The following is a 24779-nucleotide window of genomic DNA, read 5'->3' on the forward strand; positions in this document are numbered from 1 at the left end:
ATGTCATTGACAGGGCCTTGTAAATATGTCAATGGATTCTTGACACATTCTTTGTGAGGAAGCGTATATTCATTTTAGGATTCGACTGCCTGTCTATTAACGTTCAACATATTTCACATCAAACAATACTTTCGTTGGGAACGATATGTAGATTTCACTATGATAAAAGAAAATTTTTTTAAGAGAAGACAGAGTGGTGAAAATTGCGAAAGGCAGGACTCACTTACAAGCATTATCATAGAATTTATTAGTAATATTGAATGATGGTTTTCAGGTTTCAGCAGTTATGAGAAAACTTGAACTATAATTAGCTACTAAAATTGCATGTATGCATAGGATGCTGAGGCAATTTTATAAAAAAAAGACATGAGTTATGTAAAACACATTGTATATTTGTTTTTGAATGAAATTAAATGTTTCAATAAATACATTTGAAATGTAATGGCTTGACTGTTGTGTTGATCATGACAATGCAAGAAGATCTGACACGAACACAACATCTTTAATGGAGTCACAGGAACATTTCAACTAAAGCACGTCATCCTTCAGCTGCTCCAGTAATGGCTCAAAACAACAGCGTAGACCTTTTTTATAATACACCATTCACAAATAATCATTTCATACAAAGTAAAAAACGTGATTGTACACTTTGATATTTCATTAACTTTTTACATATAATTATTTTGAACTAGAAAGATCAGTAAGAAAATATTCCTGTTTGTTTGCCTCTTACTTAAGCCACATAAATACAAAACCATTTCAAAATCAACGGAAAACATGTCAGTCGCCATCAGGACACTAGAGGTCTGGAGCAACATAGTTGAACGATTTGAGTGCAACCTCGTAGCCCAGAAAACAAGCCTGAAACACAAAGCGTGAGCATTGAACAATCACTCAAATGTAATGATGTCAGGACTGAAACTTTTTTTAAATACTTTTATATTTTATGCAAGTATCAAAGTCAATGACATGCGGTTGATAACACAGGCAAACTATCCGTGTTATACACTCACAAAGAACAAATACATTAAATGACATAACGGAGGAGCTATACGCCATATATAACCTGCTTCAGATCAAATATCAAAACTAGCGAATGAACACAAAAAGGAATGTCCACTGTAGTGACCTCTGTTCATAAAAGGGTTTAGAACCAATACTGATAGTATTCAGGGAATATATCGCCTAAAATGTAAATGTAGTCATGATTTATTTATTTTTTCTGCAATGAAAGAAAGAAAAAAGCACAGCTGAACCACTATAAACCAATCCTGTGAGCTGTGCTTTTATAACACAAGAAGGAGAGGATCTTTGCAAAATGGTACAATAATCGCTTTACCTTGATTATTTTGTTTTTTTTGAAGGCCAAAATTGAGGACTAGGATTTATTTTCGATGAAATGCACAGCCCTGATATTGAGAGTGTAAATGGTTGTTTACTCACAGCATTGGCAGGAAAAGCTCTCAACATGACTGCGCTCAGACCTTTGTAGAGACCCCGAGGACCTTCCTTCTGTAACAGAGTTCTCAACACATCTCTGAAACCCTGAAAACGGCCGTCAGCATCTGTGGGACAATAAGACATGTCTCACATTAACTACATTTTCATCTCCAAATCAAAAAGGAACACGGTGACGACGCTGTTGAGTGAAACATCAAACCCTCAGACTTGCTCTTTTTTCATTTTGAATAAATATTCTTGACATGTATTCATGTAATCATATCATTTGTGGCAGCATGCATCCATTACTTCTTGAAGGATTGAGAGAGATGAAGTGTGGAGTCTCTGGTCTCTTTCCATGTGTTCTCAACCTCATCAGGCAAAGTGAGCTTGCAAAGAGAACTGAATTAAAGACACGGTCACAGAGAATGTGTTTTGCACTGTGGTACATAACATTGTTTTTACTGGAAACATATTTTTTTACTGTAGCAAGTTGACACAGCAATTTCTGTTATCTAAAGTGCGTGGTTGAGACCCTAGCTGTCTCAATTGTGCCTGTAGTAACCATAGTGATCAAATGCCATCGTCTATGACTGAGCTGGGGATTTTTCTAGACTGAAAAAATGGACTGCATAACAGCCACATAAAGGCAATGAAGGGACATCACCTCATTTTTTCCAAAGCCAAAGGATGTAAGTATCCTATGCCTGTTGACTTTCCCCAGATCATGTGACATATTGGTTTAGATATTTATTTGTATAGTCTTTTATATTTATATTTACATTTACATTTAGGCATTTGGCAGTCGCTTTTATCCAAAGCGACTTACATTTCATTATCCTATACATTTATACTTAGGTACTGTATATGCAATCCCCTGGGATCGAACCCACAACCTTGCGTTGTTAACACAATTCTCTTACCACTGACACCACTGACCTACAGGAAAGCTCAGTGGTAAAAACCTTTTGCATTTAGCAAACGCAGCAAAAGGTGCAGAGCATGACTATGCAATTAGGTGAGTGGACAGAGGAAAATAGCGAATGAACACAAAAAGAATAGTTGGAGAAATCAAACAATTTATAGTCAGGAAATATCAGTTTTATTTGGACTTGCAAGACTAAATTAGGGTCCTGGCATAACATTATCATCTAACCCAATAACTGTATAAATTGACTGATTTATTTTTAAAGTTTAAATAAAACTTGTTTTGCAGAAGGCGTTAAGTTCTGGTTGGTGATTGGCATACTAGACAAATAACAGTTTGTTGTTTATCCATGACATTAAATCAGAATCCTCCAATGGCTGTTTAGTGTAAAAAACCTTAAACCCAAATTACACAAAGTAACTACTTGAGCAAAACTTAAATCCCAAATTACGCAAAATAACTAACTGTGTTGAAATCATTTGCTGACATCTTGGCCCCCCTGTTAAATAATCCCATCTGCGCCCCTGAACACTGACCACGGTTTCACTTTTATACATTTGTGTATGCCCATTATTTGTTGTTTAGTCGCCACCTAGTGGCCATTTCCAGTATTGAAGTTTAGTAAGCGTTCCTACCATGCGTTAACAAAATATTGATTCTTGAAAGTTAAAATGTGAGTGATTTATGATGATGAAAGAAAACCCTCTCGCATGAAGTGTCAAATGTGTAGTCTATACCAAAGTAATTAATGTGCAGTGTTTAATTTTGCTTTCCTGTAGCTCAGTGGCAAGAGCATTGCGTTGTGGGTTCGATCCCAGGGGATTGCACATACCTGTGTATAAATGTATAGAATAATGCATTGTAAGTCGCAGAAGTAAACATTCTGGGGTGGGTTTCCTAAAACCATTGTTAGCCAACTATGGTCGCAAGTTCCGTCGTTCCAGTGTATAGTCCAACGATTAAAGTGTTACCCAAAACCATCATTCCATGCATGCTCTAGAACCCTTGGGAATCCAAGGGCGTAGTGATGTAAGAGGAAAGTCATCAACTGTTGTATAAATATATATATAGAGAGCGATATATAAAAACTTTGACAACACAAGGTTTCATTTTTCAATAAATAACGCTTTTGGAGATGAGAGGTTTGGGGATAATTTGAGCTCTATCAGCCTTCTTGTGCACATGAAGAACACTTAAGAATAAAGTTTCACAGCATTACCAGTTCTTTGACACAGACATCAACTGTTCACATTTCTAAACACAGAGGTAAAAACCAGAAACAGGAGACCTCTCCCGAGGTTTTTTTCTCCATTAATCAATCATTGGAGTTTGGGTTCCTCGCCACAGCAGGGCAGTGTTGGCCTGCTCACCGGGAGACTGCATTCATTCATTTATTTAGAAATTAGATGTTATTTATTAGAATGAACTTACTCGTTGTATAAATACCATGCACTGTGCTGTGTTTTAACTTTTCTTTTTTCCTGTTTGCCCCTGTAAAGCTGCTTTGAAACAATACAAGTAGTAAATATGATACACCGTGTGTCAAAAATTGTGATTTATTACCCAAATTTATGGCCCCCTGCTGTGTTTTATGATTATGACCTCGTTTGACCCCCTAATTTATGGCCCCCTGCTGTGTTTTATGATTATGACCCCCTTTGATCGTGCAACGTGTGTACATTTATGACCTTTGTTGATGATCATAAAAGATGTTTGTAATGTCCAGACCTTGCTGTCACACCCCCCCTTCACAGCGGAAGAGATAAGGAATTGGTTTGGTCAATGAGCTCCTGTGAATGAGAGCAATTAAAAGTTAAAGAATACAAGAAGCACTGATGTTTAATAAAATAGATATATAGTGATCAAATAAATAAGACAAAATAGTCAGGTTGAGATTTTTAAGCTTAAAAATAACTTTTTTAAAACATTATGAACTTTTTTTCAGAATGAATGGTCTTTGACCATAATCTCTATGGATGAAATGACACAAAATGAGTTAAAGAATTAAGAAGAACTGATGATAGATAAATAGCATTTAACTGAAATAAGATTAAATATTTTGAAAATCAGGTTTTAAGTTTAAAAATAACTTGATTGTGTTAAAGTGTGATGCATGCAGTCAGTTGATAAAATTGAAGTTCCAGCTATGCTCGAGGATTCTCTGTCCCCCTTCCTACCCACACACACACACACACACACACACACACACACACAGACCTCCCACCCCCAGAACAAGACAATGCTTTCAGACATGTCTCCCAACACCTGTGTGAAGTCTATCTGATGTGGGTGATTAGTATATGAGAGGAGAGATAAATGAAATGTTAATGCGTGTGATGTTTCTTCTAAGATCAAGTAAAAAAGTTTATAAAAGTCTTGCTCTGGTTCCTGGGTCTGGCACCCCACACCACCTGGCAAAATGTTGGTCCCATCCTACAGGACTTACAGCGGGTGTCTGTCTCGTAACCCAACATGACACTAGGGGTCTGTCTTTCTTATCAAGATGTCCCAAACAAAGTTCATATAGGTTCATTTTTATGACTTGGTAAAGAAAGGTTTAGTTGAGTATGAGAAATAACTTGCCTGTGTTGAAAGCTGTTGCACGCAGTCAGGTGCATCCATCTTGCATTTATGACACCCTTTTTGTTGTTCAGGATTTTTGTGTGTGTAATTTCCAGACCTTGTTGTTTCCCACCCCCCTTGTTTGTAGAAGAGATGAGGATGTGGTTTCAGAATGCTTGGTCGTTGGCCGTAATGTCTGTGAATGAAGCATTACAAGATGAGTTAAAGAAACAAGAAGCACTGATGTAAAATAAAATTGATATAAAATGAAATACGATAAAATAATATTTTAAAGTCGGGTTTTCAGTTTAAAAGAACTTGCCTGTGTTGAAGTGTGATGCATACAGTTAAATGGTCAAATGAAATGAAGTTCTATCTATGTTGGAGAATCCTCTCCCCCCCTCCTTCCTCCCCCCACAACCCCCTCCACCCCAAACCAAGAGCAAGCTGTGACCCTGGCGGTCTTTTTACCTGGTAACATGATGTGCTGTGGGTGATTTGTAAATTCGAAAGAGATAAATTGAATGTGAAAGTGGGTGACGTTTTTTTCTAAGAGCGAGTTGGTTTTGACTTTTATGTGACAAATGATGAAAAGTGTTTGAGGTTTTGTCTTCTTATCAACGGGATCCAAACAAAGGTAATGTTTGTGTGTTTTAACAACCTGGTAATTAATGTTTAGGTTTGTGTTTTTATGACCTGTTGTCGTGTCCCCACTGTCGCTGCTAAGTTTCTACCCCCATTCCAGTTGGTAAAAGGTGGTTCCACCCTGTCAGCCGGGATGTCTGTCTCCAAAGACAGAGTGAAACCTGTCTGTTGGGGTTGTGTTTATAATATAGGGAGATAGATGAAATGTTTATGTTTGTGACGTTTTCATTTAAGAATCTGTTGGTTCCATGTTTAAGTCTTTTACCTGCCAAATGATGAAAGTGTTTGAGACTTTGGAGGTCTGCCTTCTTATCAATGTGCCATGAACGATCTTTTAATTAAAGGAAATGACCCAACATGTTCTTCCTGGTCATAGAGTGTGGGTCCGAATGTGAGTTTTTGTTAGACTAAACAAGGTGCTCTGACAAAGGTTTAGTGTGCAAGGGTTACGTCAAAGATTCAATTAGAAAAATATGTGTTTTTCATCATGCCTGATGTTCTTCTGTCTGTGGAAGATGTCGGAGGGTGTCTGCTAGGCATGTAGAGCAAGTATATTACTGGTCTGCATTCTTAACAACGCTCGTCAATTAGCTTTTGATTAATGCACGTGCCCGACATGTTCTCTCTGCCTGTGCAAAGAAGGCAATCCACATGCCTTAACACCTCTAAACTTTCAGTTAAACACAACTATAGACTTTAGGAGTTAAGTCAAGGACTTAACAATGTTGTGAGGTTCTGTCCTGGCTGACTTTCTTCTGCCTGAAGAGGCCACGGGCCTACCAACCACGGGGGCGGACGAAATTCCGGCAGCTTAGGCAGATAAAGGATCTCTTTTGAACCTCACATTAAAAACCAAACATGTCAAAATCTGGTTTAGCGTTAAACTTTTAAACCTGAACTTATAGGAAAAACATATATCTACATCTCCATTTTGTTTAGTTCTACACTGTTTTATTTAATGAATGTTCAGTTTAAGATGATATTAAAAGATCTAAAATAAGGATAGTCCCCTAGTTTAGTTCTAACCATAGGTTAAAATATAAATGTTTAGCATTCTTTTCAAAATTCAAGAATGATATCTATTTTTATTTTTTAAAGAATAAGGTTTAGTCTAATAATTTATTTGTATCCTGTTGAGTACAGACAGTGTCACAATGTTTTCTTTATGTTTATAGCCTCTGTTAAATAAGTTGAAGCTAAGGATTCAAAACTCTTTGTAAGTCGCTTTGGATAAAGCGGCTGCAAAATGTCTAAATGTAAGGATGTGTTTATGTTAATAGGTAAAGAGTTTTTATTTTGAGGGGCAACCCTGCAACCCCTCAACACTTCCACATCCACTTTTTCACAGCTTAACTGACAACTTATTGTCACGATAGACTGCTGTGAGACTAGAGTTTCTTTTTAGTTCCAAACCTCTACATTGACAAATTGTGTGTTGTATATCTGATCTAGCAAGGAAATCAAAGCAGTCCACACAGTAAGTGTTTCTGTTTTACATTATTTTAAGGGCATTAAAATGTAGGGGTTAAACAAATGGTTAAATGTTTTTCATGGTTTGCTACAGATCTAAAACTTCTGAACCGGGGCAGGTTTTATTTAATTGCCAGCATTTTCTTAAATCGCATGCTTCTCACTCAAAAAACATGTCTTGAATGTACATAACTTACTAAATAAACACATGCCGACTGGACATATCAAAATAGCAAGAGAAATACATTACGAAATACATATTAAGTTTTTAAGGACCCCTATATTTTCTCTATCTGTAAAGTGCTTTTTATGTTTTTTCCAGACAGATCTGACAGATTGTGTTCTGGATTGGGAATAACACGTAAATGGTAAAACTGGTTTACATTTAAAATAATTTTTACATGTAAAATCTAGACTTAAAATTGAAATAAATGTACAAATAATCGAAAAATGGCTCTAACATGCAGGGAATTGTGCAACTTCTGCAGACAATGTGTCTTGTGAAACGCTGTTATTGGTGTTTTAAATGTTTCAAAAACACAAAGAGCCTCCACGATAGATGTGCTCTAGTTTCGGCTCTTAGAAAGTTCTTCATTTAAAAGATTGTATGTTACCTCTAGTTTCAGCCTTTGGTCTTCTCATCTTCTTTTCTTGATTGCTCTATAAGTACTGGCAAACATGCATATCAGTAGAATTTAAATTGACCTTTGACTTATCTCTCAGCGGTGTAGACCTGCTCCAACAAATGGTACATTCATGTGCATTACAAAATCCAAAACTTGCTTGTTACTTTAGGTATGGACTAATGTCATATATACACTACAATGCATGTACTCTATAAATATGTGATTTTGTTAATGCATCTGTTGATAAAGAGTGAAATACTTGAACGATGAATACGTGTCTTGTGTTACCATGTTGTCTCAATAAATAGAAATGCTTTAAAAAAAGAGCAAATGATTTAATCCTACTAGGCCTATAACCTAAAATACACAACATGAAAGCAAAATGGATCTCTCACTAACAACAGTTTTTGACACACAAACAGGTTTGTTTACTACAGGAGTTAGTAGCATCCCCATGTGAGTGTCAAAAACATTTTCCCTTATCCTAAATCATGCTCCTGGTAAACATGAGTATAGTTTTAACACCTAAGTTTAGTCAGTACAACGTTTTACACTTGCATTACATAGAAGTAGTTTTGTTTTGGTTCTCACTGTTTTGTAAATATTAAAAGAGGCCATGTGATTTGTGTTTAGAGTAACTTAATGTGATGTGCCAGTGATCTTTTGTTAGTTTCATAGTTTTACTAAACCTAAAGAATTAAACAATGAGCCTCGTTTCAACTGCTTTGCCAGTAAATGTAGGACAGCTTTTTCATTTTCTGATACAAATAAATTATTAGACTAAACCTTATTCTTTAAAAAATAAAAATAGATATCATTCTTGAATTTTGAAAAGAATGCTAAACATTTATATTTTAACCTATGGTTAGAACTAAACTAGGGGACTATCCTTATTTTAGATCTTTTAATATCATCTTAAACTGAACATTCATTAAATAAAACAGTGTAGAACTAAACAAAATGGAGATGTAGATATATGTTTTTCCTATAAGTTCAGGTTTAAAAGTTTAACGCTAAACCAGATTTTGACATGTTTGGTTTTTAATGTGAGGTTCAAAAGAGATCCTTTATCTGCCTAAGCTGCCGGAATTTCGTCCGCCCCCGTGGTTGGTAGGCCCGTGGCCTCTTCAGGCAGAAGAAAGTCAGCCAGGACAGAACCTCACAACATTGTTAAGTCCTTGACTTAACTCCTAAAGTCTATAGTTGTGTTTAACTGAAAGTTTAGAGGTGTTAAGGCATGTGGATTGCCTTCTTTGCACAGGCAGAGAGAACATGTCGGGCACGTGCATTAATCAAAAGCTAATTGACGAGCGTTGTTAAGAATGCAGACCAGTAATATACTTGCTCTACATGCCTAGCAGACACCCTCCGACATCTTCCACAGACAGAAGAACATCAGGCATGATGAAAAACACATATTTTTCTAATTGAATCTTTGACGTAACCCTTGCACACTAAACCTTTGTCAGAGCACCTTGTTTAGTCTAACAAAAACTCACATTCGGACCCACACTCTATGACCAGGAAGAACATGTTGGGTCATTTCCTTTAATTAAAAGATCGTTCATGGCACATTGATAAGAAGGCAGACCTCCAAAGTCTCAAACACTTTCATCATTTGGCAGGTAAAAGACTTAAACATGGAACCAACAGATTCTTAAATGAAAACGTCACAAACATAAACATTTCATCTATCTCCCTATATTATAAACACAACCCCAACAGACAGGTTTCACTCTGTCTTTGGAGACAGACATCCCGGCTGACAGGGTGGAACCACCTTTTACCAACTGGAATGGGGGTAGAAACTTAGCAGCGACAGTGGGGACACGACAACAGGTCATAAAAACACAAACCTAAACATTAATTACCAGGTTGTTAAAACACACAAACATTACCTTTGTTTGGATCCCGTTGATAAGAAGACAAAACCTCAAACACTTTTCATCATTTGTCACATAAAAGTCAAAACCAACTCGCTCTTAGAAAAAAACGTCACCCACTTTCACATTCAATTTATCTCTTTCGAATTTACAAATCACCCACAGCACATCATGTTACCAGGTAAAAAGACCGCCAGGGTCACAGCTTGCTCTTGGTTTGGGGTGGAGGGGGTTGTGGGGGGAGGAAGGAGGGGGGGAGAGGATTCTCCAACATAGATAGAACTTCATTTCATTTGACCATTTAACTGTATGCATCACACTTCAACACAGGCAAGTTCTTTTAAACTGAAAACCCGACTTTAAAATATTATTTTATCGTATTTCATTTTATATCAATTTTATTTTACATCAGTGCTTCTTGTTTCTTTAACTCATCTTGTAATGCTTCATTCACAGACATTACGGCCAACGACCAAGCATTCTGAAACCACATCCTCATCTCTTCTACAAACAAGGGGGGTGGGAAACAACAAGGTCTGGAAATTACACACACAAAAATCCTGAACAACAAAAAGGGTGTCATAAATGCAAGATGGATGCACCTGACTGCGTGCAACAGCTTTCAACACAGGCAAGTTATTTCTCATACTCAACTAAACCTTTCTTTACCAAGTCATAAAAATGAACCTATATGAACTTTGTTTGGGACATCTTGATAAGAAAGACAGACCCCTAGTGTCATGTTGGGTTACGAGACAGACACCCGCTGTAAGTCCTGTAGGATGGGACCAACATTTTGCCAGGTGGTGTGGGGTGCCAGACCCAGGAACCAGAGCAAGACTTTTATAAACTTTTTTACTTGATCTTAGAAGAAACATCACACGCATTAACATTTCATTTATCTCTCCTCTCATATACTAATCACCCACATCAGATAGACTTCACACAGGTGTTGGGAGACATGTCTGAAAGCATTGTCTTGTTCTGGGGGTGGGAGGTCTGTGTGTGTGTGTGTGTGTGTGTGTGTGTGTGTGTGGGTAGGAAGGGGGACAGAGAATCCTCGAGCATAGCTGGAACTTCAATTTTATCAACTGACTGCATGCATCACACTTTAACACAATCAAGTTATTTTTAAACTTAAAACCTGATTTTCAAAATATTTAATCTTATTTCAGTTAAATGCTATTTATCTATCATCAGTTCTTCTTAATTCTTTAACTCATTTTGTGTCATTTCATCCATAGAGATTATGGTCAAAGACCATTCATTCTGAAAAAAAGTTCATAATGTTTTAAAAAAGTTATTTTTAAGCTTAAAAATAACTTGATTGTGTTAAAGTGTGATGCATGCAGTCAGTTGATAAAATTGAAGTTCCAGCTATGCTCGAGGATTCTCTGTCCCCCTTCCTACCCACACACACACACACACACACACACACACACACACAGACCTCCCACCCCCAGAACAAGACAATGCTTTCAGACATGTCTCCCAACACCTGTGTGAAGTCTATCTGATGTGGGTGATTAGTATATGAGAGGAGAGATAAATGAAATGTTAATGCGTGTGATGTTTCTTCTAAGATCAAGTAAAAAAGTTTATAAAAGTCTTGCTCTGGTTCCTGGGTCTGGCACCCCACACCACCTGGCAAAATGTTGGTCCCATCCTACAGGACTTACAGCGGGTGTCTGTCTCGTAACCCAACATGACACTAGGGGTCTGTCTTTCTTATCAAGATGTCCCAAACAAAGTTCATATAGGTTCATTTTTATGACTTGGTAAAGAAAGGTTTAGTTGAGTATGAGAAATAACTTGCCTGTGTTGAAAGCTGTTGCACGCAGTCAGGTGCATCCATCTTGCATTTATGACACCCTTTTTGTTGTTCAGGATTTTTGTGTGTGTAATTTCCAGACCTTGTTGTTTCCCACCCCCCTTGTTTGTAGAAGAGATGAGGATGTGGTTTCAGAATGCTTGGTCGTTGGCCGTAATGTCTGTGAATGAAGCATTACAAGATGAGTTAAAGAAACAAGAAGCACTGATGTAAAATAAAATTGATATAAAATGAAATACGATAAAATAATATTTTAAAGTCGGGTTTTCAGTTTAAAAGAACTTGCCTGTGTTGAAGTGTGATGCATACAGTTAAATGGTCAAATGAAATGAAGTTCTATCTATGTTGGAGAATCCTCTCCCCCCCTCCTTCCTCCCCCCACAACCCCCTCCACCCCAAACCAAGAGCAAGCTGTGACCCTGGCGGTCTTTTTACCTGGTAACATGATGTGCTGTGGGTGATTTGTAAATTCGAAAGAGATAAATTGAATGTGAAAGTGGGTGACGTTTTTTTCTAAGAGCGAGTTGGTTTTGACTTTTATGTGACAAATGATGAAAAGTGTTTGAGGTTTTGTCTTCTTATCAACGGGATCCAAACAAAGGTAATGTTTGTGTGTTTTAACAACCTGGTAATTAATGTTTAGGTTTGTGTTTTTATGACCTGTTGTCGTGTCCCCACTGTCGCTGCTAAGTTTCTACCCCCATTCCAGTTGGTAAAAGGTGGTTCCACCCTGTCAGCCGGGATGTCTGTCTCCAAAGACAGAGTGAAACCTGTCTGTTGGGGTTGTGTTTATAATATAGGGAGATAGATGAAATGTTTATGTTTGTGACGTTTTCATTTAAGAATCTGTTGGTTCCATGTTTAAGTCTTTTACCTGCCAAATGATGAAAGTGTTTGAGACTTTGGAGGTCTGCCTTCTTATCAATGTGCCATGAACGATCTTTTAATTAAAGGAAATGACCCAACATGTTCTTCCTGGTCATAGAGTGTGGGTCCGAATGTGAGTTTTTGTTAGACTAAACAAGGTGCTCTGACAAAGGTTTAGTGTGCAAGGGTTACGTCAAAGATTCAATTAGAAAAATATGTGTTTTTCATCATGCCTGATGTTCTTCTGTCTGTGGAAGATGTCGGAGGGTGTCTGCTAGGCATGTAGAGCAAGTATATTACTGGTCTGCATTCTTAACAACGCTCGTCAATTAGCTTTTGATTAATGCACGTGCCCGACATGTTCTCTCTGCCTGTGCAAAGAAGGCAATCCACATGCCTTAACACCTCTAAACTTTCAGTTAAACACAACTATAGACTTTAGGAGTTAAGTCAAGGACTTAACAATGTTGTGAGGTTCTGTCCTGGCTGACTTTCTTCTGCCTGAAGAGGCCACGGGCCTACCAACCACGGGGGCGGACGAAATTCCGGCAGCTTAGGCAGATAAAGGATCTCTTTTGAACCTCACATTAAAAACCAAACATGTCAAAATCTGGTTTAGCGTTAAACTTTTAAACCTGAACTTATAGGAAAAACATATATCTACATCTCCATTTTGTTTAGTTCTACACTGTTTTATTTAATGAATGTTCAGTTTAAGATGATATTAAAAGATCTAAAATAAGGATAGTCCCCTAGTTTAGTTCTAACCATAGGTTAAAATATAAATGTTTAGCATTCTTTTCAAAATTCAAGAATGATATCTATTTTTATTTTTTAAAGAATAAGGTTTAGTCTAATAATTTATTTGTATCAGAAAATGAAAAAGCTGTCCTACATTTACTGGCAAAGCAGTTGAAACGAGGCTCATTGTTTAATTCTTTAGGTTTAGTAAAACTATGAAACTAACAAAAGATCACTGGCACATCACATTAAGTTACTCTAAACACAAATCACATGGCCTCTTTTAATATTTACAAAACAGTGAGAACCAAAACAAAACTACTTCTATGTAATGCAAGTGTAAAACGTTGTACTGACTAAACTTAGGTGTTAAAACTATACTCATGTTTACCAGGAGCATGATTTAGGATAAGGGAAAATGTTTTTGACACTCACATGGGGATGCTACTAACTCCTGTAGTAAACAAACCTGTTTGTGTGTCAAAAACTGTTGTTAGTGAGAGATCCATTTTGCTTTCATGTTGTGTATTTTAGGTTATAGGCCTAGTAGGATTAAATCATTTGCTCTTTTTTTAAAGCATTTCTATTTATTGAGACAACATGGTAACACAAGACACGTATTCATCGTTCAAGTATTTCACTCTTTATCAACAGATGCATTAACAAAATCACATATTTATAGAGTACATGCATTGTAGTGTATATATGACATTAGTCCATACCTAAAGTAACAAGCAAGTTTTGGATTTTGTAATGCACATGAATGTACCATTTGTTGGAGCAGGTCTACACCGCTGAGAGATAAGTCAAAGGTCAATTTAAATTCTACTGATATGCATGTTTGCCAGTACTTATAGAGCAATCAAGAAAAGAAGATGAGAAGACCAAAGGCTGAAACTAGAGGTAACATACAATCTTTTAAATGAAGAACTTTCTAAGAGCCGAAACTAGAGCACATCTATCGTGGAGGCTCTTTGTGTTTTTGAAACATTTAAAACACCAATAACAGCGTTTCACAAGACACATTGTCTGCAGAAGTTGCACAATTCCCTGCATGTTAGAGCCATTTTTCGATTATTTGTACATTTATTTCAATTTTAAGTCTAGATTTTACATGTAAAAATTATTTTAAATGTAAACCAGTTTTACCATTTACGTGTTATTCCCAATCCAGAACACAATCTGTCAGATCTGTCTGGAAAAAACATAAAAAGCACTTTACAGATAGAGAAAATATAGGGGTCCTTAAAAACTTAATATGTATTTCGTAATGTATTTCTCTTGCTATTTTGATATGTCCAGTCGGCATGTGTTTATTTAGTAAGTTATGTACATTCAAGACATGTTTTTTGAGTGAGAAGCATGCGATTTAAGAAAATGCTGGCAATTAAATAAAACCTGCCCCGGTTCAGAAGTTTTAGATCTGTAGCAAACCATGAAAAACATTTAACCATTTGTTTAACCCCTACATTTTAATGCCCTTAAAATAATGTAAAACAGAAACACTTACTGTGTGGACTGCTTTGATTTCCTTGCTAGATCAGATATACAACACACAATTTGTCAATGTAGAGGTTTGGAACTAAAAAGAAACTCTAGTCTCACAGCAGTCTATCGTGACAATAAGTTGTCAGTTAAGCTGTGAAAAAGTGGATGTGGAAGTGTTGAGGGGTTGCAGGGTTGCCCCTCAAAATAAAAACTCTTTACCTATTAACATAAACACATCCTTACATTTAGACATTTTGCAGCCGCTTTATCCAAAGCGACTTACAAAGAGTTTTGAATCCTTAGCTTCAACTTATTTAACAGAGGCTATAAACATAAAGAAAACATTGTGACACTGTCTGTACTCAACAGGATACAAATAAATTATTAGACTAAACCTTATTCTTTAAAAAATAAAAATAGATATCATTCTTGAATTTTGAAAAGAATGCTAAACATTTATATTTTAACCTATGGTTAGAACTAAACTAGGGGACTATCCTTATTTTAGATCTTTTAATATCATCTTAAACTGAACATTCATTAAATAAAACAGTGTAGAACTAAACAAAATGGAGATGTAGATATATGTTTTTCCTATAAGTTCAGGTTTAAAAGTTTAACGCTAAACCAGATTTTGACATGTTTGGTTTTTAATGTGAGGTTCAAAAGAGATCCTTTATCTGCCTAAGCTGCCGGAATTTCGTCCGCCCCCGTGGTTGGTAGGCCCGTGGCCTCTTCAGGCAGAAGAAAGTCAGCCAGGACAGAACCTCACAACATTGTTAAGTCCTTGACTTAACTCCTAAAGTCTATAGTTGTGTTTAACTGAAAGTTTAGAGGTGTTAAGGCATGTGGATTGCCTTCTTTGCACAGGCAGAGAGAACATGTCGGGCACGTGCATTAATCAAAAGCTAATTGACGAGCGTTGTTAAGAATGCAGACCAGTAATATACTTGCTCTACATGCCTAGCAGACACCCTCCGACATCTTCCACAGACAGAAGAACATCAGGCATGATGAAAAACACATATTTTTCTAATTGAATCTTTGACGTAACCCTTGCACACTAAACCTTTGTCAGAGCACCTTGTTTAGTCTAACAAAAACTCACATTCGGACCCACACTCTATGACCAGGAAGAACATGTTGGGTCATTTCCTTTAATTAAAAGATCGTTCATGGCACATTGATAAGAAGGCAGACCTCCAAAGTCTCAAACACTTTCATCATTTGGCAGGTAAAAGACTTAAACATGGAACCAACAGATTCTTAAATGAAAACGTCACAAACATAAACATTTCATCTATCTCCCTATATTATAAACACAACCCCAACAGACAGGTTTCACTCTGTCTTTGGAGACAGACATCCCGGCTGACAGGGTGGAACCACCTTTTACCAACTGGAATGGGGGTAGAAACTTAGCAGCGACAGTGGGGACACGACAACAGGTCATAAAAACACAAACCTAAACATTAATTACCAGGTTGTTAAAACACACAAACATTACCTTTGTTTGGATCCCGTTGATAAGAAGACAAAACCTCAAACACTTTTCATCATTTGTCACATAAAAGTCAAAACCAACTCGCTCTTAGAAAAAAACGTCACCCACTTTCACATTCAATTTATCTCTTTCGAATTTACAAATCACCCACAGCACATCATGTTACCAGGTAAAAAGACCGCCAGGGTCACAGCTTGCTCTTGGTTTGGGGTGGAGGGGGTTGTGGGGGGAGGAAGGAGGGGGGGAGAGGATTCTCCAACATAGATAGAACTTCATTTCATTTGACCATTTAACTGTATGCATCACACTTCAACACAGGCAAGTTCTTTTAAACTGAAAACCCGACTTTAAAATATTATTTTATCGTATTTCATTTTATATCAATTTTATTTTACATCAGTGCTTCTTGTTTCTTTAACTCATCTTGTAATGCTTCATTCACAGACATTACGGCCAACGACCAAGCATTCTGAAACCACATCCTCATCTCTTCTACAAACAAGGGGGGTGGGAAACAACAAGGTCTGGAAATTACACACACAAAAATCCTGAACAACAAAAAGGGTGTCATAAATGCAAGATGGATGCACCTGACTGCGTGCAACAGCTTTCAACACAGGCAAGTTATTTCTCATACTCAACTAAACCTTTCTTTACCAAGTCATAAAAATGAACCTATATGAACTTTGTTTGGGACATCTTGATAAGAAAGACAGACCCCTAGTGTCATGTTGGGTTACGAGACAGACACCCGCTGTAAGTCCTGTAGGATGGGACCAACATTTTGCCAGGTGGTGTGGGGTGCCAGACCCAGGAACCAGAGCAAGACTTTTATAAACTTTTTTACTTGATCTTAGAAGAAACATCACACGCATTAACATTTCATTTATCTCTCCTCTCATATACTAATCACCCACATCAGATAGACTTCACACAGGTGTTGGGAGACATGTCTGAAAGCATTGTCTTGTTCTGGGGGTGGGAGGTCTGTGTGTGTGTGTGTGTGTGTGTGTGTGTGTGTGTGGGTAGGAAGGGGGACAGAGAATCCTCGAGCATAGCTGGAACTTCAATTTTATCAACTGACTGCATGCATCACACTTTAACACAATCAAGTTATTTTTAAACTTAAAACCTGATTTTCAAAATATTTAATCTTATTTCAGTTAAATGCTATTTATCTATCATCAGTTCTTCTTAATTCTTTAACTCATTTTGTGTCATTTCATCCATAGAGATTATGGTCAAAGACCATTCATTCTGAAAAAAAGTTCATAATGTTTTAAAAAAGTTATTTTTAAGCTTAAAAATCTCAACCTGACTATTTTGTCTTATTTATTTGATCACTATATATCTATTTTATTAAACATCAGTGCTTCTTGTATTCTTTAACTTTTAATTGCTCTCATTCACAGGAGCTCATTGACCAAACCAATTCCTTATCTCTTCCGCTGTGAAGGGGGGGTGTGACAGCAAGGTCTGGACATTACAAACATCTTTTATGATCATCAACAAAGGTCATAAATGTACACACGTTGCACGATCAAAGGGGGTCATAATCATAAAACACAGCAGGGGGCCATAAATTAGGGGGTCAAACGAGGTCATAATCATAAAACACAGCAGGGGGCCATAAATTTGGGTAATAAATCACAATTTTTGACACACGGTGTATCATATTTACTACTAATACACATTGTGAAAAGCGCTATATAAATAAACTTGAATTGAATTGAATTGAATTGAATTGAATTGAGTAAGAATCGAACAGAAAGTCAGATTTTATACCACACTCCAGCCATAAATACACCTGATCCAAGAAACGGCTTTCTGAACCATTATCTGAAATTTCCTCATGGAGATGTGAAGAGAAGGAGGATAGACTGCTGAGGGAAGTGTCTGTTTGGTACCTGTTTGGTACTTTGACTTCAGGACGTCTGCAGGCAATGCTACAAGCCAGTTTAAAACACCAGCGGTCCCGCCTGCCAGAAGAATCCTCCATGTGCTGAGCTGATGAACACTGAGAGAGACAAACACTATTACACACTCATCCTCGTGTTACTCACAGCTAGAATACAATAGAATAGAACTTTAATGTCGTTCTTAAAGGAACAATGAAAAACATGTTAGCAGCTATTCTGAATGACATGTGAACTATTACAAAAACAAAATTATATTATAAGGCATAAGAAATAAAATATATACAGTTAAATGTAAAAGCAGCTATAGACATGTATACAAAGATAAAGACACACAAACAGAAACACTCTGAGGATGAGCAGTGACAGTCCAGTAATAGTGCAGCAGAGCTCACAAGCAGTGACTCTCACCTCTCTCCTTCAGGGGTCAGAACATTTTTCAAGTACTCGTATGTCAGAAAGTATAAACCATTGGAAGGCACGTCTGAATTGAATGAAAAAATCTGATGTTAGTTATTCACACACTGAACTTTCAAAAATAGTTCCTGAATGCTGACAGTAAAAGCAATAATGTAATATAGTGTGTGTGTGTGTGTGTGCATATATGACATTATTCTTTATAAATACTGGGTTAGAGTCGAACTTTCAGTGAGTTTTCAGATGTTTACCTGCCCATCCGGACCTGGCCGATAATGGTAAAAAATGTGCGTGTTGTGCAGTAAGACAGACACGCACACAGACACACACACACACATACACATGTAGAGTATACACACCTCTGATGAGAGTCAGCACAGTGCCCTTGTAAACACTGCATAATCCCTGTTGTTTATAGAGTCTGTGAGCACAGTCGACAGGTCCAGCATACTTCATGTGACGGGCCGAGGACTGGATCTGAAACACATGAGGTCAGCGCTCTTTCTGTCACTAGCGCAGTACTGATGTATTACTGCGTCTGTCACCTGCCTGCAGTAAACACTTGATTCTCTCTCCGGGTGCCACGATCACAGTGGTGAAGACTCCTGCCAGCATTCCCGCCAGGTAGATCTGTGTGTACCTGAGAGAGGATAAAATAAAGCCCTGAGCACTTAAAACACTTTTCTATTTCTGCATCTAGATGAAACACTGCTCACAATGGAGTTTCACAGAGATGACCCCTCGAGCGAAAGCCTTTGCATTTCCCCATAGACATTTAGAGGATCATGAAAAATAAACTCAGGTTTATGATATTTACACGTGTCTATTAAGATCATATTTACAGATTTACACACTATTTGCTTTTTTAAAGCCTAAATACAATCACCAGAAGTAAAACGCTAACATGAGGCTATAAACACTGAAAAAACAACTAGTAGGATTTAACTAATTTATTTGTGTTTTTGCACACAGTTTTTTAAGTAAATTTTACTTACAATTGTTTTTGTGTCAAGAATTTATTTCAAAAAACTGTGCAAAACACAAAAACATTAGGGAAATCCTACTGTGTTTTGTTTCAGTGTACACTACGATCACCCGATATCAAACACTATATTTCTCGAAAAAGGTGTTCCCCGTTAGTAATTACTGTGTGAATTAATATCCAGCCACATTTTTGGAGATTTCTGCCCATGTTGCATTATGTTTGAGCTTTATATGCGTGATGACGTCTAACGTCCGTGCCGAAGGATATAGTTGCTCACAGTAGCTTGTTAGGAACCGCTGTTTTTTAGACAAGATTAAGCTTTAAAAATGACGAGCGTGTTAAAACTGGTGTGTCTTATGTAATAGAATAAAACATAAAAATATTTAGAGGTTTTGTTTACCACAAACCTTATTTTAGACATTTTTCCAAAAAACCCATTCCAAAAACACACAGACTTTTGGGCGATGGAACCAGAAGTGCTTTTAAAATGCTATGTCGCTTCTGGGGTTTGCATAAGAAGCAGGTCATCTGTGTGATACGCTTTGTTACTAACGTGAGTGGGGTGGTGGGGTCACTCTGCAGGAACTCTTTTCCCAGCCCAAAACCAAAGAAGTTCATAGCCATCATCGGGGTCACACCAGCTAGAGGTGCACCCATCCCTTTATATAGGCCAAATATTCCCTGCAGACATTCAAGCAGACAAATGTGAAAAACAGACTGCGAGACAGAGAGAGTAAATGATTGAGAATTATTTATGAATATTACATATTACGTGTCAAGATTCAGAGATTCTGGTCATTAGAGAAGGTTTCAGATTAGAGTTGTGTCCCAAATCACATGTCATACACTATACAAAGTGCTTCCCACGTCAAACAAATAACAAAAAACACAATAGTAAAACTCTATTTGTACATTGTACTTTGGCCCCACATGACCTGAGTCACCCTCAGATTGAAGTGTAATCATTCTCCAAGAGAACGTTGTTCACACAGCGTCTGAGTGCATCGTACAGGTACTCAAAAGTTCTTTACACTTCTTTACTTTGGAATTTTCAATGTGAACACAATAAACACACTATTAATACTACAATATGACTTCAAATAGTACACAAGTAGTGTCAAGACACATTTAGAGAATTTAAAATAAATGAAATAAAATGATATTTAGGCTGTGTGGTGCGGTCAGCCATGATATATCATAGTATTTTATTATGGCTTAGATCTCAGCTCAGCCAATCAGAATCAAGGACCAAAACTGACCGTTTTATAAAATTATTTTCTGGCTGTGTGCATTGAAAATAACAATAAACTTAATGGCAGATGTGTAATACACAGAATGAGTTGCTGTAGAATTAATGTTTCAGAACAACTTTACCACAGCTCGCTAGCGTCTTACATTTCTACACTGTCACAATGTTGCCAGAATGTCAATGTGTTTTCTGTGGCTCTCAACACCCTAAAGAGAAAAGTCCTTCACCTCTTTAGACACAGTTTTTCTGAAGCAGTCATATGTTCCTCTGTAGAGAGCGCTGTGCTGTGTTTGCAGGCGGACCTGAGAAAACACACACACACACACACACACACACACACATTGATCTCTGGGCCTGTGAGATAGAGCACATATCTGTAGGAGTGCCTTTTGTCTGAGAGCGTGTGGATAAGATATCAAAAGCTGAACAAATATTGTGACAGCGCTCCAAAATATGATCATCTCTGAAACTCTCAACACTGACATTTCTTTCATCATTTACTCACGCTTATGTTGTGTCAAACCTATGGTTTTCTATTTTCTGTAGAACACAACAGAAGATATTTTGAAGAATGTTGATAGTCAAACAACACTGAACTCATTGACTTTCATTGAACACAAACCCACTGAGACATTACTCACAATATCTTCTTTTGTTGTCCACTAAAGCAAGAATCGCATACAGATTTACAAACACACGAGGGAGAGTAAATGATTTTATTGATTTTTGACTGTGCCTCTAAGCACAAAATACTGTATAATTGTCATACGGAACTGCTTAAACTCAACTGAATAATGATCAATAATAACACTTCACTGTTGTTAACTCACAAGAATGATGTGCAGAATTCGCATTATTAAAACAACACTGTGTGTAACCTACGAAACAGAAATCTGTAACATCAAAATACAAAATAATGTTTATGAAAAGCAGACAGAGTAAATTTGGTGTTACCTTTATAGTGTCCAGGGGGTGTCCGACAAATAAGAGACAGACTCCACCGACCCCTCCAGACACAAAGTTCTTCAGAGGAGAAACTCTTCTGTCTGACTCGACTGCAGTCATGCTGACTTATACTGAAGAAATCTCCTCTCGCCATCTGCTTTGCGTAAGTGGACTATTAACCAGAGCTGCACGTTCAAATCTCATCTAAAGGGCAGCATAGAGCTCATAATCAAACAACAACAAACAAAAAATAAAGAAATCAAATCTGAAATCTTAAAATGATCACAAACAGTAAGTGTAAATGCTGAAGCATTTGTTCATGTCACTTTAACGTGACACACTCTTCTGAGGTCTTGAAGACATATTCTCATTGGCAGCTGGATTGTACGTTAACAACACGGACTCGACAGTCCGAGCAAAAGTCCATTATACACACATGCAAATGAATGGTGGAGATGCAGTTCTGTGCTAATACAAATCAACGTTTTCATTTCTTGAATCATTTCAGTACTTTACCATTTATGTGGTATAGACACATCTGATGACATTAACACAATAAACGGCTCAGAACAAGACACTGAGACAAGGGGATCAATGAGGACAAGGCAAGACATGAAAGAACTACAAGCATCATAAGAAAAGAACTAGAGAAGTAACTTAAAAACAAGACTTGACGACCCAACACACAGAACCCCACAGAAACAAACGACAACAGAGTACAATACCTAAAACTTTATTTTAATAGATCCACAAGAGAAAGCCAAGAACAGAAATCACATGCAAACATAATGATAACGGGACAAGGAGCAGAAGTAAACACAGAGCTGAACTACATGGAGAACATGATCAGGCTGAATGAGTTAACTTCTGAGGGAACATGAGGGAACAGAACTAAACCCTAACATAACAGAGTGTGACACCTGACACATACTATTCATCATCCATGGCATTATTATTTGTTCTATAATATCACATGAATGTTTTACTGCTGTAACTGATTTACTGAATTTATAAAAGAACATCTTTTCTCTTTGAAACTGTCCAATATGACGACAGAAAATCCCTTTTCCTCAAATGAAAACTTATAATATTTACATTTACATTGAGTCATTTACCAGACTCTTTTATTCAAAGTTACTCAAAAGTGAGGTAAACAATGGAAGCAATTAGTACAAGTGTGTGTGTGTGTTGTTCCTCAGCAGAGTAAATCCAGTCGAATTGAGAGGTTGTGATGAATCTTTGGGTCAGCTGAGATCACAAGCTGTTCTGTTTTTGCAAGGTGCCGCTGCAAGTGATGCTTTTTTATCCAGAGTGAAGTGTCACTCAGGCATACTGAGATGCGTGGAGAAACAGTCAGAACGTCAGGCTAAAATAAAAAGTGGAGTAGTGCTTCATGCACAGTGATATGAAGAGCCATGTTTCTGAACGACCAATCCTGGGGATGCCATACAGTATATGGAAAAGAGCAGTGGTCCAAGCACTGAGACCTGGGGCACCTTCGTATTGAGATTAAGGGTCACCACGAAATAGTGGAAGATTTGATACTTCGGGAGGAGGAACCTGATGCCACTACCTATTTCACAGTGGAATCTTCACAGAGGTGTTATGCAGTGGGGATCATGCCATTTTGGTTTGGAGAAGCGATTAGTCAGCAGAAGACTGCAGTAGTGCATAAATCTGCTCTTTACCCTGTTGTACTGTTGCCTGTTGTACAATAAGATGATTTGTGCTTGTTTATTTAATCTATTCATTGACTGAGTGCTAAAGTGTTAGTGTTTTTCTTCTGTTGGTTGACACACGACTGAACCCTAAAGTGTGTGTATGAGATGTTTTTTGCTAAAACAGCTGAACCTCAGGGAGGAATTTAAACAGGCGCATGATTTGAAAGCTGCAGCGCGTCTTGTCACGATTGGTTTTATCATAATGAAGTCCGTGGGGCTGATTTCCTGTTGCTCAGTGGTAAGAGCATTGTGTTAACAACGCAATGTTGTGGGTTCGATCCCAGGGGATTGCATATACCTAAGTATAAATGTATAGGTTAAAGCAATGTAAGTCACTTTGGATAAAAGCGTCTGCCAAATGCATAAGTGTAAATGTAAATGATTTAAAAGCCTTCTGAGCAGTATACTCTCATATCGCTCTCGTATGACTATGATTGGTCTGCTCACCGCGGGCGTGAAGATAAACACACCTGATGAGCCTCAAAGCCAACATTACGATAGATTCTGTTGTCCTGAGAAAGATCGCTTTGTTTATGTTTTCTTAAAAGCAGTCATAATATAATGATGAAATGGACAGGCTATAGATGCAGGGCTCAGTTCATCTGTTTAGACATATGATAACTTATCAGAGATGCAGAACACCACACTGCAACCTTTCCGTATTCTACCAGGCACAGTCAGTCATGATCATTACAAAGAGCCAAGACCAAACACCTAACAAGGTCTACACACGAAACACGTTCATTAGAGTGAACGATATGACATTTTGTGGACGTTCCCAGTGATGAAGAAGCTGATCCACACCCACTGATTAACATGTCATTTGCACGAATTTGACAATGAAATAAAAGAGAAAAGTAAATCAAACTACATTTTAATTTGAATTGTGTCAGAATTATTGCGCGAGCATTAATAAAAAGGATTTTAGTGAAAAAGAAATGTCTAATCACCAATAGCATTTTATTTTTCAATTTGACAGGGACAATGCATTGTCAGTGTAAAAATGGAAATTAAATTATTTCATTTTTCATTTTGGCACTTATTGTGTGCGCAGCTATGTATAATGAAATTGTTAATCTGGTTTTCATTTTCATATTCATCGTTTAATTTATTTATTACCTTCCATATAAACCATTCCCATTTGAGTTCTTTCTGATCACGTTTCATTTTTGTTTTAAACACACATGATTAAGAATCTCCAGGTACAAAGTCATCAAAAACCATAAAAAATCTTAATTATGGTTCCAATGATTCGCTTTATTGTCCTTTATTTCCCTACTGCACATGAAGAGGATCGCACCATAGAAAGGGCTCTCCCACCCCGGCCCCTAATTGTACATGGCCGGTTGACATTAGAATTCAAAATATTACAAAGAGCCATTCAAACACAATTTCAAATAATATTTTAGAGATTATATAGATTTTCTCCCAATTTCTTTACAGTTCCACATTTATCACTTTAAATACTTTGGTCTGTTGGGTTTAGGGCCTTGGACGCAGCCTATGAAGTGCAGAACTGTGGACACTTCACGCACTACACGGTCAAAGTTTCGACTATGGA

At 37.3% G+C, this 24779-nt stretch overlaps 1 protein-coding gene across 2 annotated transcripts; it reads right to left on the reverse strand.

Annotated features, from left to right (window-relative positions):
• Positions 1–227: 227 nt before the first annotated feature.
• Positions 228–21824, reverse strand: si:dkey-150i13.2 (mitochondrial carnitine/acylcarnitine carrier protein). Of its 2 annotated transcripts, XM_056734029.1 has the most exons (9): positions 21507–21824; positions 20780–20854; positions 19857–19984; positions 18868–18958; positions 18678–18795; positions 18313–18385; positions 17893–18002; positions 1444–1565; positions 228–861 (listed from the first exon to the last, which is right to left on the reverse strand). In XM_056734029.1, exons 1-9 carry the CDS (start codon positions 21615–21617, stop codon positions 799–801), a joined length of 891 nt encoding a protein of 296 aa, XP_056590007.1. In that variant the 5' UTR covers positions 21618–21824; the 3' UTR covers positions 228–798. The 2 variants fall into 2 exon arrangements, with proteins under 2 accessions (XP_056590007.1, XP_056590008.1); XM_056734030.1 differs by lacking the exons at positions 228–861; positions 1444–1565 and adding an exon at positions 10997–11545.
• Between the last annotated feature and the right edge of the window lie 2955 nt (positions 21825–24779).

This window comes from Triplophysa dalaica, chromosome 20 (genome assembly GCF_015846415.1).
Source record: "Triplophysa dalaica isolate WHDGS20190420 chromosome 20, ASM1584641v1, whole genome shotgun sequence".
Lineage (NCBI taxonomy): Eukaryota > Metazoa > Chordata > Actinopteri > Cypriniformes > Nemacheilidae > Triplophysa > Triplophysa dalaica.

Bases quoted from the DNA above. Each gene is read 5' to 3' on its own strand.
- si:dkey-150i13.2 (XM_056734029.1), bottom strand. From the start codon at position 21,617: ATGACTGCAGTCGAGTCAGACAGAAGAGTTTCTCCTCTGAAGAACTTT. The intron at 18,386-18,677 runs GTGTGTATACTC...CATTCAATTCAG, and splicing joins TGTGCTGACTCTCATCAGAG to ACGTGCCTTCCAATGGTTTA. The intron at 862-1,443 runs GTGAGTAAACAA...TTTGTGTTTCAG, and splicing joins GAGCTTTTCCTGCCAATGCT to GCTTGTTTTCTGGGCTACGA.